Here is a 13,081-nt window from a genome sequence, read left to right on the forward strand (position 1 = left end):
TTGGAGTGTAAACATTATAAATATCCTACAGCAATATAGAAGTTCTGTAACAGATGGACTGTCATCTTTCTGAATTTCATTGGGTTCGGTAGTTTAAGTTATAACCTTAATATTGTGTTAATGTGAATTACCTATTGGAGTCACATCTACATTGAACTAATGAGATTTTCAGGCAAACAGTGTTTAAATTGGATTTAAGGGAAATAAATGCTGGGAATAAGGGAATACAGCAAAGAATATTATTATAGAACAGTCACTAGTACTTTGAATTTTATTTTAAACATTAAATAACCAGCACACAACAAGCTTCATGATTAGAAAGAAATAGAACAAATATCTCAGCTTAGGTGGAAAATTGTAATCTGTATGTAATACTACTGAAGAGTATATAATTTTAAAAAGAAATCTGAATGCTTAAGGGTATGTCAAAATGAAATGTTAAAAGTGAGTATTAGTTGAGCAAATGTAAAGGAGCAGATGGTGGTTACTTGTGCTCTAAAATTCACTTTAAAGCATCTCTCAGGAAGTTTTGTGAGTATGTTTCATCACTGAGGGAAACTAAATTTTGGGTTTGTACCGAAGTTTTTTTTTTGTGCTTTACTGTTGTGTGCATTTTTGGCCTAGATAGTAACAAGCCTGTTACTTGCTGGCATTGCCTTTGGCTCTGTTTCGTGTTCTGGTGCAGATGCCTGCACCTAGACCTGCTTCTCTGGTTCTTTTTGCTTTCACAGTAGCCTTCCCTATAGAACAGAAGAAAGTCAGGACCTCTGAAAACAAACTTACTGGTAGGCATCTGATCCATTCAAGGCAAAAAATAAAATAAAAAGCCTCAACAGCAGTGTTGTGCAACTGGAGTGAAGCTGGTTTTGTGTGAGATTGAGAATTCACTTTCACAAATGCATTATTTCAGGACTTTGAAAAAAACAGAAATAAAAGGAGACAGCTTTTCTCCCCCCTGCCCTATCACTGCCATATTCCAGTGCCAACCACTGTGTAACTTATTGTCATGCAGTCCTTTCCAAGTTGTTTAATCATACTCCTGGAGAGTAATAGAAAGGAAAGTAACCAACATTTTCAATAAATCATGCATTTGCTATCCAAGTACAATCCATTATTGCTGCCGTGTATTATTTTAATCTTTTGTTGTTTAAGAGAGACAAGACTTGTTAGGGTTTGACACGAGGGACTCCCAGAGGTCCCTTCCAATCTCAACTGTTCTGTGAGTATAAAGCTGTCTTGCATTAGGACTTACTTTAATTATTACCTTGAAATTAAGTTGGTAGAGAGAGCCTTATAGGTGAGCTGATGAATTGGCTGAGGATTTAGGGCAGTTCATTAAATCAGGTATCAATACAATGTCTTAATTAAAAGTACTATGCAGGGGGAAGAAAGATTTGTGTTCAAAATGTCTAACTTGGAAGACCTCAGTTCTCAGGAAAAAAACCAAACACTGACCAAATCCAATAAAAGCCCCCAGGTAATAATTCTTTCAGTGTTTACTGCTTTCCTTCTATGCTAAGGTACCACAGGAATAAAGTTATCCCTGGTTTTATATTGTGTGTGGAGCATATTCTTGCACCTTCAGTCAGTTATATGTAATTATTTTGCACCTTGTGCCATTTTTTATGTTCTGTTTAACTATTTTTCTTGCTTTAACCTGCATAGGATGAAATAATTTAGGGAAAGTATTACCTTAAAGTAGCTAAGAAATAAATATTTAGTTTAGTTTTTTAAGCTCTTCTGCTCTCTGTACAGGGAATTGGCCTCTTCAATTTGACACTCAGTTGTGTAGAACAAGTGGGGTGGTTTGTACTCCAGTGTTGCATTCTGGCTCTGGTAAAGGATTCTAGATAAAGAGCTTAAATTCAGCCCAGCTTTTAGGTGGCCGTGACTTTCTGGGAAGGATCTACCGGCTCTGTATTTCCATTTTGACTTCTATTCTTTTAGTAGATGTCTGCTTGAGATGCTGCTTTGTCTGCTTGTTTTTACAGTCGGTTAAAAACTACACGAAATGTCACGTGAGGAATGAGCAGATCTGCAACAAACTGACGAGCTGCAAGAGCTGCTCCCTGCACCTCAACTGCCAGTGGGACCAGCGGCAGCAGGAGTGCCAGGCACTGCCTGGTAAGGGGCCACTGCTGCTCACAGCTGCTTGCAAACCTGAGGAAGCCTCCTCTGTTCTTGCCAGAGAATGTTTGTTCATAAGCAGCCATGGGTTTGTTTTATTTGTGCTCGCTTCTCTTGCCTGTCTGTGCCTGTGCAGGTGAACCCAGATGTGATTTCAGCCCTGACTCTGGGGTGTCAGTGCTACCTTTAATTGTGTCAGGCAGATAATGGCATTAGTGAAGGCACAATGACTGTGCCTCTGCACAGGCAGAGATGAGCCCTGGCCTGCAGGGAGCACTGAGTGCAGAGCTGAATGGCCATTCTGGGGCCTTACTGCTCCTTGGACACTGACATTGTTCCTTTTGCTAGCTGGGGTTTTACCTGAAAAATTATCATTCAATTATGCTTCAATTTTCCTGTGCAGATAGAGCCCAATATCTAGTTTCTTGGTTGTCTAATGTTGGTACTAATATAAAAGCAGTGAATATTAAAATGCTAATGTGAAATATTCTCAGAAGGTGACTGTTAACATTCTGAAGTAGTATTTATTTTGTATTCATAACTACATATATAAAGTTAGATGTCAGAACCTTTTCCATTTGATCTTTATGTCCAGATGAAGTTAATGAATACTTTTTTTTACAGAGATGATTCATTAAATAACAATTCTCTGCAGTTCAAAACTCTGTTTATGTAATCTCTGTAGATTGACTATAACAGTTGCTCATACTTATCTTTTAATAGTCATCTGAGTCTGAGTAATGCTGTAAAATGTTGAAGAGAGATGTTATCTGAATTTTCTATCATTTGGATTGCATTGGTATTTAGGCAAATAGAAATGCAAAGGTATGATAAAGCAAGGATAGTGTAAAGTTGTGATTTCTTAATTCTAGGACAGTTAGATTTCGAAATTTACATAACACTTAAATAAAAGGAGTTGCTAAAACTATTATTTATGTACATAATCTTATCTTAATATTTAGTTATGCTCAGTTCTGAATACAGGGAAGAAATAGTGGCATAAAAATATTATGCTGAAACCTAGCAAATATCTAAAAATAATTTTTTAAGTTCTTAGAAGCTTCTTTCTGTAACAATACAGTATTCTGGTGATGATACTTGCTATCTCAGAATTTACGTGATGTGAGAAGGGAAATTGAGTGTGGGGTGCAATTTAGATTTATGATCTGAGGAAGATAAAATTCAGACTCCTTGGGTTTTTTAAAAGTTTTTTCTGAATCAGTTTTAATTGTATGCTTTTTGCACCAGCTCACCTGTGTGGGGAGAGATGGAATCACATTGGAGATGCCTGCCTCCACATAAATTCCAGTCGGGAAAGCTACGACAATGCCAAACTGTACTGCTACAATTTGAGTGGAAATCTCGCCTCATTAACAACCTCAAAAGAAGTGGAATTTGTTCTGGATGAAATACAGAAGTATACACTTCAGGTAACTTGAGGAACTGTAATTGGTGTTTATGTGAAACAAATTGGCTTTGAGAAATCTCATCTAGGGTATTGTCCAAATAGAGCAAAGTTTATGCCTTCAAAGAAATGTGCTAAATGGTGCTAAAGACTGGTATAAGTCACATGTAGCATATTAAGGTTTGAAAAAATCTTAAGATTTAAAACAAATCACACAGCAGCTCCCAAGGTTTCCCCTTACCAGATTTAAATGCTAAAAGTTTCTGTTTACTTGGAAGAGAGTATTTGCTCAAGAGAATGCCTGGAACACTGATTTTGTGTCCTGGTTTCAGCTGTGATAGAGGTAATCCTGAAATTCAACACAGGCAAAGGCAGTCCCCAGCAATAGGGATGCATAACCTCCATGCACCAGTACAGGTGTAACTTCTCCAGAAAAGGCAGTTTGCTCTGTAACTGGTTTGTGGGATCAAAGGGTCACTGAGAAGCTGCACTAGTGTGCAAAACATGTAGCAATTCCTAGCAGTACTGAAATTAGCTGGAGCTAATTAGCTTTCTCTAATGATGGTGGGGGGAGAGAGAGAGAGCTGAAAACTCTTCCATGCCTCTGGCAAATACAGCAATACACCAGAATATTCCTTAAAAAAGTGATCCATATTACTTTTGTGAAGTGTGGAACTAGAGAAGAGAAGAAAAATCATCTCTCACTGGGTGGTCAGGTTCAATTTTTTGGCAATTAAATATGCAAATACTTTTTGTGATGTTTAAACATCACTGGTTAAAGTATATGAAATGTAAAAATGCTCAGAAATGTGAAACCCAGCAGTGCACACTCAGATGGGGTGTCTTAGCAGAATATGATTCAGATTTTTCAAGCAAATCAGTTGTTCTTAGCAAGGGACATTTTTGGGAGTGTGTATTTAGTTTTGTAGAACATGCAGCACTTTGTCCATATAAAATCTTCAAATTTTTAAGTAGCTTGAGATTTTTAAAGTTACAGGAAAATGAAAGATAATTGTGGATAATAATTAAAGCTTATATCAAACTAGTATGTGATTTATGAAGTTGTTTTGCTGCAGAGGAATTGGGATCATTCAAAGGAAATAGCAGTTAAGGGTTGCCTTTATGTTATTTCTGAATCTGAAAGCAAGAGCTTAGGGACACACATTCTGGACAAAAGTAGTCTTTTATCCTTTTTTAGCATTCCACTGCAAAATGCAGATTCAAACATAGGTTATGTACTTGAGGTTTTTGTGTTTTTTCCCAAGTAAATAAAGGAACTGGACAGAGGAAGTATTTTTTACTAGAAATAAACTTTTTTTCCTATTTTTTTGCTAATGAAGGAGAGAAATCATTCTGTGTCAGAAGTTCTTCTCTGATACTGTATTTACTGCAGCCTTGAGACACATTTTGTCTGTCCACTCTTTGATGAGTTAATGTTGAAAATGTAATTGAAACAAAAGCAACAACAGAATGATGTTGGCAACATGATTGCTATGGTTATTTATTTTACCACCTTTTTTCCTTTTTGCTTTCCTTTCCCCTGATTCCTATTAAAATACTGCACAGGATGCCTTCAAATCTAATAAAGTGTGATAGATTATTGTTATGACTGATTTTGCCTGACTGGCTTGAGGTGTGGATAAGAAAACGCTTGTTGTAGTGTTTGGAAGCAAGATTTTTCTTACATTTCAGAGCTTAGAACTTCTGCAAGGTGACATCCTCCTGAGCATATCTTTATTTAAATGAAGTACATCCTGAGCCAGTGTGGTGATGTAAATTTGAGATACCTCAAATACAGTTTAAGCAATTGTAGACAAATTTATTCGCTTTAAAAAAATCTATCTTGGATTAAACAATCATTTAGCTGTCAGAACCTCTAATGAAATTCTGCCATGAATTATCCTGGTGTTTTCAGTGGCACTTGGAAAGGAAAAGATCTTTTTTCATTCATATCTATCTGTCCAGCTGCATTTACTCAGTGTGATACATCCTAAATGTGTTATCAGGTGTGACAGAGGCTCTCTGAAACTTCTTGATCTTCTTTTGCCTGCCTTTCCCTCTCCAACTGCAATCATAATGATTTAAAGAGTGAGATTTCATTTTAGATGGCTTTTTTCTGTAACAGGTGTTGGTGGGGAGTTCACAAATGGAGTCAGAGCTGCTGTAAGGTGAACACGGTGGTTTAAATCTCTATTATCTGCAGTAGAGTTTGACTTGGGTGGGTAAATGTTGAAGGCTTTAAAATCTTTAGTCTGGGAAAGAAAAAAAGGTTTCAGTTTCACCTGAAAACAAAAAAAAAACTTTTCAGGATTAATGAATGTGTCAGAGCAGCATTTGGAAATAAGAATATGATTCGGACTTTATCTCCTTGTTATTTGGTATTCTTATGCTGAGAAATGGAAAGCAACTTAGGTAGCTGTTGTGTATTTTACAAACTGTCAAATAGTATCAGTAAATCTACAGCCTGGGAGGACTTCAGCATTCTTTATTGTTAGAAACATCATGTGATTTTGTAGATCGTTTCCTAATATGCAAAGTCCCTCTTCTGGGACAAATTTAGGACAATTTCTTTATCATGTTTAGAATAATACATTGATGTGTTGGGAAGATTCAGAGGGAGGGGGCTGCCATTGTCTCCATACCCTCTCCAAACCTCATTGTGTATAAATAATTTCTCCTAATCCCAATACTAAACTGGAAATCAATAGGTTGCCTCCTTTTAAAGGATAAGGAGAAGATTCATTTGGCACTAAAGGAAGGGACAAAACAAAGATCTGTGTGATATGAACTCAAAACACTGTTGAATTTGCAAATGTATTTTAAAATTCTCACCAGCAGTTTAAAGTCAAGTTTGTATTGTTCATGAAAAATAAACTAAATTTTGTCAAAGAATGCCAAAGTAAACACAATGGATAGGCTGCAGATTCCCACACTAAAGAGAAATTACACTTAATGTTTTTTTCTTACATGCTTTTATTGACCTAGTAAGCAAAATATTATGAAAGGGAAGATTTGAATTTCTCTGAAAAACAGATGAAACAGCAATATGAGGTTAATTTATTGTTCCTGCTAATATTCAAATGTTGTATATTCATTTAAAAGTGCAATTAGCTCTCTTGGGAGTTTGCTTGCTACTGTGGGATTTAACTAAAAATAATAATTTTCTTGTTAGCATGCAATAAATTCTGAGAAGATTTAGTTTTGGTGTAGTAAGCACAAAGGAAGAAGAGAACAGTTATACACAAAGCTTTTCATTATATAAACTGGTTGCAACTTTTCCTTTGACTCTGGGCTCACAAGGCTAAGCATCTTTTTATAAATTACACTTGAGTGTAGGTTGCAGTTAATTAGTGAGCTTTGCATAGCAATGTTATTCCTTGTTAGCTCCAAGTATTCTCTGAGGGCTCTATGTTTCTGTGGTTTGATAATGTGTGTGATTGTGGTGAAGTTGACATCTACTCTTGGTTTCTGAATTACTCCCTTTAGAACAGTTTCTACCAGTCCCACTTTCCTATTGTGGTTTTAGAAGTCTAATAAATTATTTTAGCACTTTGTCTCTATTTTACAGTTGTTGCATTGGCTATCCATTAGCTCACCTCTAGTTTAACTGTTTTTCCTACATTCAGGATTGGGGGAGCTCAACTCACTTTGGATGCCCGAAAATGCCTTAAAATTGTCCCCTATAAAGAAGAAATTCCGAGAAGAAACCAAAGTCTCACTGAAATACTAGCTAGACTCTCTGTAGATAGAAATTGGGGAATTTCTAGTTTTATCAGTTTCACAGATTTCATGGTTTTTTTTAACCTATTGGACTACAGAAAAGTTTAAAAAGAGTAGGAGAATAAGGTGACCTGACACATGACTCCTACTATTAATTTCATCCAGGTTGCATCACATGTGTCTAATAGATCCAGAGACACTTATAAATCTTTCTTCCACTGCTTAAAATGTGTCAATCACTGGGCATATATTTACAAAACATGGAGTGTGATGGTATCTGATATAGTCAGAATTGCTGCAGTTAAGGAATGGAAAACCCTCCATAGAACACACGTTGTTTCTCTTCACAGAGCTGCTTTTTCAGGAAGTAGGTTTTTTGTTCAGAATGGTGCAGAAAAGAGTCAAATTAACCGCAAGTAATTTCTCCAAATTGTGAATGTTGTGGAAATATGGGCACTGAGAGGCCACAGTATTTTCAAAGTTTAATTGTATGTTTCATCCTAGAGCAACAAATCCAGGAATTCAAACAATTCCTGAGAAGTTTGTTGAATTTTGTTTATAAGGTGTTGTAGGGCACATTACAGAAAATGAGACAGTAGTGTATTATATACTTTCAGGACAATTTGAGATCCAAAATAAAAGGAATTTAAATAAAGGTGCATATACATTTCTTGAAAGAGATATATAGTTCCTCAGTAATTTGCATAATTAAGAAACAGGGGAGGTTTTTGAGCCTCAGTGGTATTTGGCTATTCAGTAAAGGTAGTCTTGCTCACTTCACTCATCTGCAAATTATTCAGCCCTCATTTAGTTTAGTGCTGATTCAGCAGTAGTATCTGAAAAAATGTGTCATCAGTAGAAATGATCCCTTTCACTTTAGATCTCAAAGCAACTTAATCTCATTTAAATTCTCTGACTAAACAGTGGATTTAACATGAACTATTAGCTTTCTAGTTAAGGTTACACAATTTTTCTTTCTAACATAGCTCCATGATTACTATTTAAAAACAAATTAAATAGTCTGATTTAGAAAGAGAGAAGAGCATATTCTTTAAGTTATTATTGATCAGTTTTTTATAGATTCCTGTTATGGCCAAAAGTTGATCTAATGTTCATCTTAATAGCTGTAGATGAGGTTACAGAATGTTCTGTTAGTATGCATTATATGATTGCAATTTTGTTCCTCTGTCAGATGAAAAATAAAGCCTTGCCTAGCAATTTTTCTCAGAATTTAGTAATTCTCAAATATTTCATGTCTCATTTAAAAAGGTTTTTTGGTAACTTGTTTTCAGTGCTATAAAAGGTGATTCTGTGAAAACAGGTAAGCTATGACTAGCTGTATTTCAAGCACAAATATAAAGTTTCTAAGATGGGCTGTGGATTCTAAAATATAGACAGAATGATATGGATGGGAGGACAAACATATTCTAGAGGCGATTCCAAATTTTAAATAGTGTAGTGGGATAAAGCTATACAATATTTCACAATATATATTTGATTGTGTTATCCACCGCAACATTAGTAAGGCTCATGACAAATTTTCCCAAGATGGAGTTGAGCCCCTGCTGTGTATTGTATTGTTTTGTTTTTTGGTTTTTATTTTTTGTTCTGTTTTTTAAACTGATTTTTAAACTTGCCTAGAATGCTCTTTTGTGAGCTTGTTGAGTTATTGATGTTGTTTTAAAATGAATTGTATATTATATGTCAAGGGAGTTTTTATAGATATGCGTATATAGAAATAAGGAACAGATCTTCAGAGCTCTCTGAAGGAGGAGAGTACTCTCTGGAGGAGTAATGTTCTTCCCACTTATATGTTGAGTAAAGATCACCTGAACTTCCAATAAATCAGTTGGTTTGCACTGTATTTTTCACTCATCTGATTTGTTAAAGAACATTTTTCAAGAGGCCTGGAAGCTGGAATCTTGCATCAGCAAGTTCTGGTTCCAGAGAACTAGCAGTTTCATTTCCTTCCTGTCTGATCCTCTTCAGAGGCATCTTTGGCAAGATATTCAAAGTAAAGGAATCTGTTTTCTACACTCATTTTGCATTAAATGAAACAACCATAGAGTTCAAGTGAAGGAAGCTCAACACCCATTATTTCTTAAGCCTGAAGAAGAAACTGGATTGGCATTTTCAGTCAACACATTTTGGCATTTTCAGTCAACACATTTGAAGTCCCTTGGTTGTTTCAAGTATCTTGAGATTCCCAGCTATTCTGACTAAACCTTTCATCAGTTTGAGAGATGATTTATGCATTGTTTTTTTTTTAAGAAATTAATTTGATAGTCACAGAGCCCTGGTGGCTGCAGGTATCTCACATAGAACTTGCTGAATGCTCTTGTTGTGATTTGATTTTTCCTGTTGGCGTCCATGCAGTGCAGCTGCAATCATTTTTGGTGATAAACTTTGATGATGTCCACACACACTCTCTGCTGTTGCCAGCAGTCTTCACCTGTGGCCCACCACATGATGGAATTGATGCCACATAATTGAATATGCATGTTAAGCACATCATTGGAACATTTGGGAGGCCTTACTTGGATAATCTGTGCTTGGCATCCTAACAGCACTGCCTGAGTGGGCCTGCAAGGTCACAGTTTCCATGGTGTGCATTTGATAACGTGCTCATCAGCATTTGGGTCTGTACTTTGATGCTTTATCCTAACAGAGAGCCAGAGATGGTACATATGGAATTTGAGATCCCTGACATGATGACTGTAAGCTGTCCAGATAGTCCAGCTATTAAGAATGATTATGACTGGGATATGTGTTGCTTTTGCTGGAAGTCTTTTGTTTCAGGGATGCTGCTTTTATCTCCTGTGGCTGCTTTGGCTTTCATGATTCTCCCTGGGACTTTGTCATCATTAAAGGGGTTCCAAGACAGTCTCCTACTCAAATGGAAGAATTTATTTCCAAATATCACTGCTGCACTGTCAGTTTTCATTATTGGCTCACATACTTTTTCACCATAGCTAGAATATGATCCCTGGTTTTTTTATATACTGATGCTGAGGCCAAATTATTTGGCAGTGCAATTGAAACAGTCAGTAATATGTTAAAGATTCTCTTGGCTGGAATCCCTCAATCCCAAAGTAGGCATGTAGGGTTGGTTTTATGTGTGTGTTTGTCAGCAATTTATCCTGCCTAAGCCCTTGACATTATTTCATGTGCTTGGTGTGCACACTCAGCATCTACAGGGACCTGTGTAGATCTGTGTGTACGTATTTAAGGTCTTCTGGTCCATGTGGACCACATACAAAAACAGGAATCTAGCCAACTAAACAACAAATAAGGCAACAGATGTATTATCTACCATTTTCCAGATGCCCAAGTTCCACTTTTACTGCTTGCATCATGTTCTTTCTGGTGTTGAGGACATGTGAGTCCTCACAGTCCCCACATACACCTGGAAAGTTGATCACCTGGGGTAGCAATCGAGTTAGGAAGTAAATACTGAAGTAAGACACAAAGTGGTAAAATTGCTGAATGTTCTTGTTGCTGTTTAAGAGTCTCCCAGAACACATCTTATGGAATGGAACTTTTCTTAGTCATTTTCTGGTTTATTTAAAATTGTTGTGTCCCCAAGTGTTAGTAGGGAAAGCAGTTTTTGTAGTACAGAAGCAGAAGAGAGCATAGGGAGTACATATTAGGGAGGTCAGGAATCTGGCCAACTATCTACCTACTGATTCTTTTAAAAGGTATTTACCACTGGTATTTTTGAAACAAAATTAATAATCCTTCATATTTCAATTTGCTCTAACAAGTTGGGAAAAAAAGAAGGAATGCTCTGATAGTGTGTAGAATGAAGAGTACTGAAAGATTTTCTTTTCACCCATGGGTTAAACCTGAGTGGCCAGAGAAAATGTGAGATCAAAGGTGAAAGATCAGTGATAGAGAATGACAGTAACTCTTGGTTCACTTGTGGAATACATAGCTCTTTAACAATGGCAGATTCCCTTTAGATGTATTATAGTGTTTTACTTACCTTGTAAATTACCCTTACTTACCTTGTAAATTAAACCAGTTGTGAACCTAATTCACAATCAGATCAATATCTCTGCTTTGGAGCTGACAATGTGTATCCTCTGCCTGGGCAGGGCAGCTGGGTTTGGTATTCTGGCACCCACCTGCCATCATGTACCTGTCACAGCCCAGTTGTCTCTCTGTATCTCTCTTCTGTGTGTTTAAACTGGGCTTAATGAAAACTGCCTACACAGAGATTACATGTGGAAATGTGTTTGGTTTGGGTATCTGGAGATTTTAACACCAATGGTGGCAAGTAATCCATGTAGATTTATCCTGGAACAAGCAAATGCCTTTTTTCCTTAAAATCTGCTTTTTCACTTGCTAGGAGTGTAAAGATGAAATGATAAAAATCAGTAGAATTTGTGATGCAGTTTTACTGATACATCCTAAATATTTTTTAAAAATGTGTGCTTTTAGTTTTTTCTGGACCATGATATGTAACTTATAAATCATAATGGAAGTATATTCAATGTGTATTTAACAGCATTGGAAATGTAAATGTGCCACTTTTTTCTCTGTCTCTGAATTGCCTAAAGTATCAGCATTATGGACTTCAGAGGATGTAATATTGATCCTACTTTTTCCTGAAATTTGATTTCTCTGAATTGCTGTTAAGATATGTGTATTTCATTATCCACAGTGGCCTAGCAATTAGTAATTGTACAGTAGCCACTGGGAAAAAAACCAAACAATTTCATTATGACCAATAATAGAAATCAGAATTGTCTTTGAACAGAATGCAGGATTTTAGTTGAAGAGAAGCATATAGGGAGTGGACTTTTTTTGGGTTTTTTTGGATGTTCAGCAAGATAGAAAAATTAAGATAAAACCTGTGTCGACAATGATTGATGAGATGATAAAGTAAGATAAAAAACATGGTGAATTTTGAAAGTGTGAAGTTGTTGCTGTTGAACTATTTTTTGAAATTTTTTATCAAGACAAAGAGCATTTTAAATGATTCTCTTCCATTTGTTTCATTTTCATCCCTAGAAAATTTCCCCCTGGGTGGGTTTGCGCAAGATCAACATCTCCTACTGGGGCTGGGATGACATGTCCCCTTTCACCAACACCACCCTGCAGTGGCTCCCTGGAGAGCCCAACGACTCTGGCTTCTGTGCCTACCTGGAGAGAGCAGAGGTGGCAGGGCTGAAGGCAAATCCCTGCACTGCCATGGCAGATGGCCTTGTGTGTGAAAAACCCGTTGGTAAGGAGCCTCTTTCTCCCAAGAACTGATGCCGTGGTGAATAAACAAGCTCCTTGGGGCTTCATTTGCCTAAGAGGGGTCTGGGGACAGTTTGGATTAAATAATTACAAAAATATATATATTTTTCAGTTTTTTTTTGGAAACAGCTGTAATCTATTAATATTCCTAAAGCAGCAAATATTTATTTGAGAATTAGGTCATGTGGCTTTTTTGCATTACACCAGAAGTCTTATTGTTTGTCTCTAAATCAGTAATAGTGAATGCTAACAGTATCTGTAACTACATGTGGAGATCTTCAGTAATGCTGATGTGTTCTTTCTGAATCTTGCTGAACATTAATGAATATCTTAAAGCTGTAAAAGACAGACAAATCCAAAATTCTGGTTTCTGTCTTTTAGGTTTGTTTGTGTATGAAATTTACTGTGAGAGTCATTTGACCGTTCAAGTTAACATCTACTAAAATGGACTCTGTGAGCTGTCATATGAGTCATGCTCAGTTTTGCATATGAAATTTTGTAAAATATGATTTTATTTATATACAAAAACATAAATTTGGGGCAAAATATTTATGACTAATTAAGGAAGCAACCACTTCAACA

At 36.4% G+C, this 13,081-nt stretch overlaps 1 protein-coding gene across 3 annotated transcripts in view; it reads left to right on the forward strand.

Moving 5' to 3' along the window:
- The window catches only part of ATRNL1 (attractin like 1), a 432,283-nt gene that overhangs the window by 90,836 nt on the left and 328,366 nt on the right, over positions 1-13,081 (forward strand). For all 3 annotated transcript variants that reach the window (XM_036385270.1, XM_036385271.1, XM_036385272.1), the window contains exons 14-16: positions 1,992-2,124; positions 3,376-3,557; positions 12,269-12,482. In XM_036385270.1, coding sequence (XP_036241163.1) covers positions 1,992-2,124; positions 3,376-3,557; positions 12,269-12,482 — 529 coding nt within the window. The remainder of the gene's footprint in view (positions 1-1,991; positions 2,125-3,375; positions 3,558-12,268; positions 12,483-13,081) is intronic.

This window comes from Molothrus ater, chromosome 8 (assembly GCF_012460135.2).
Source record: "Molothrus ater isolate BHLD 08-10-18 breed brown headed cowbird chromosome 8, BPBGC_Mater_1.1, whole genome shotgun sequence".
Lineage (NCBI taxonomy): Eukaryota > Metazoa > Chordata > Aves > Passeriformes > Icteridae > Molothrus > Molothrus ater.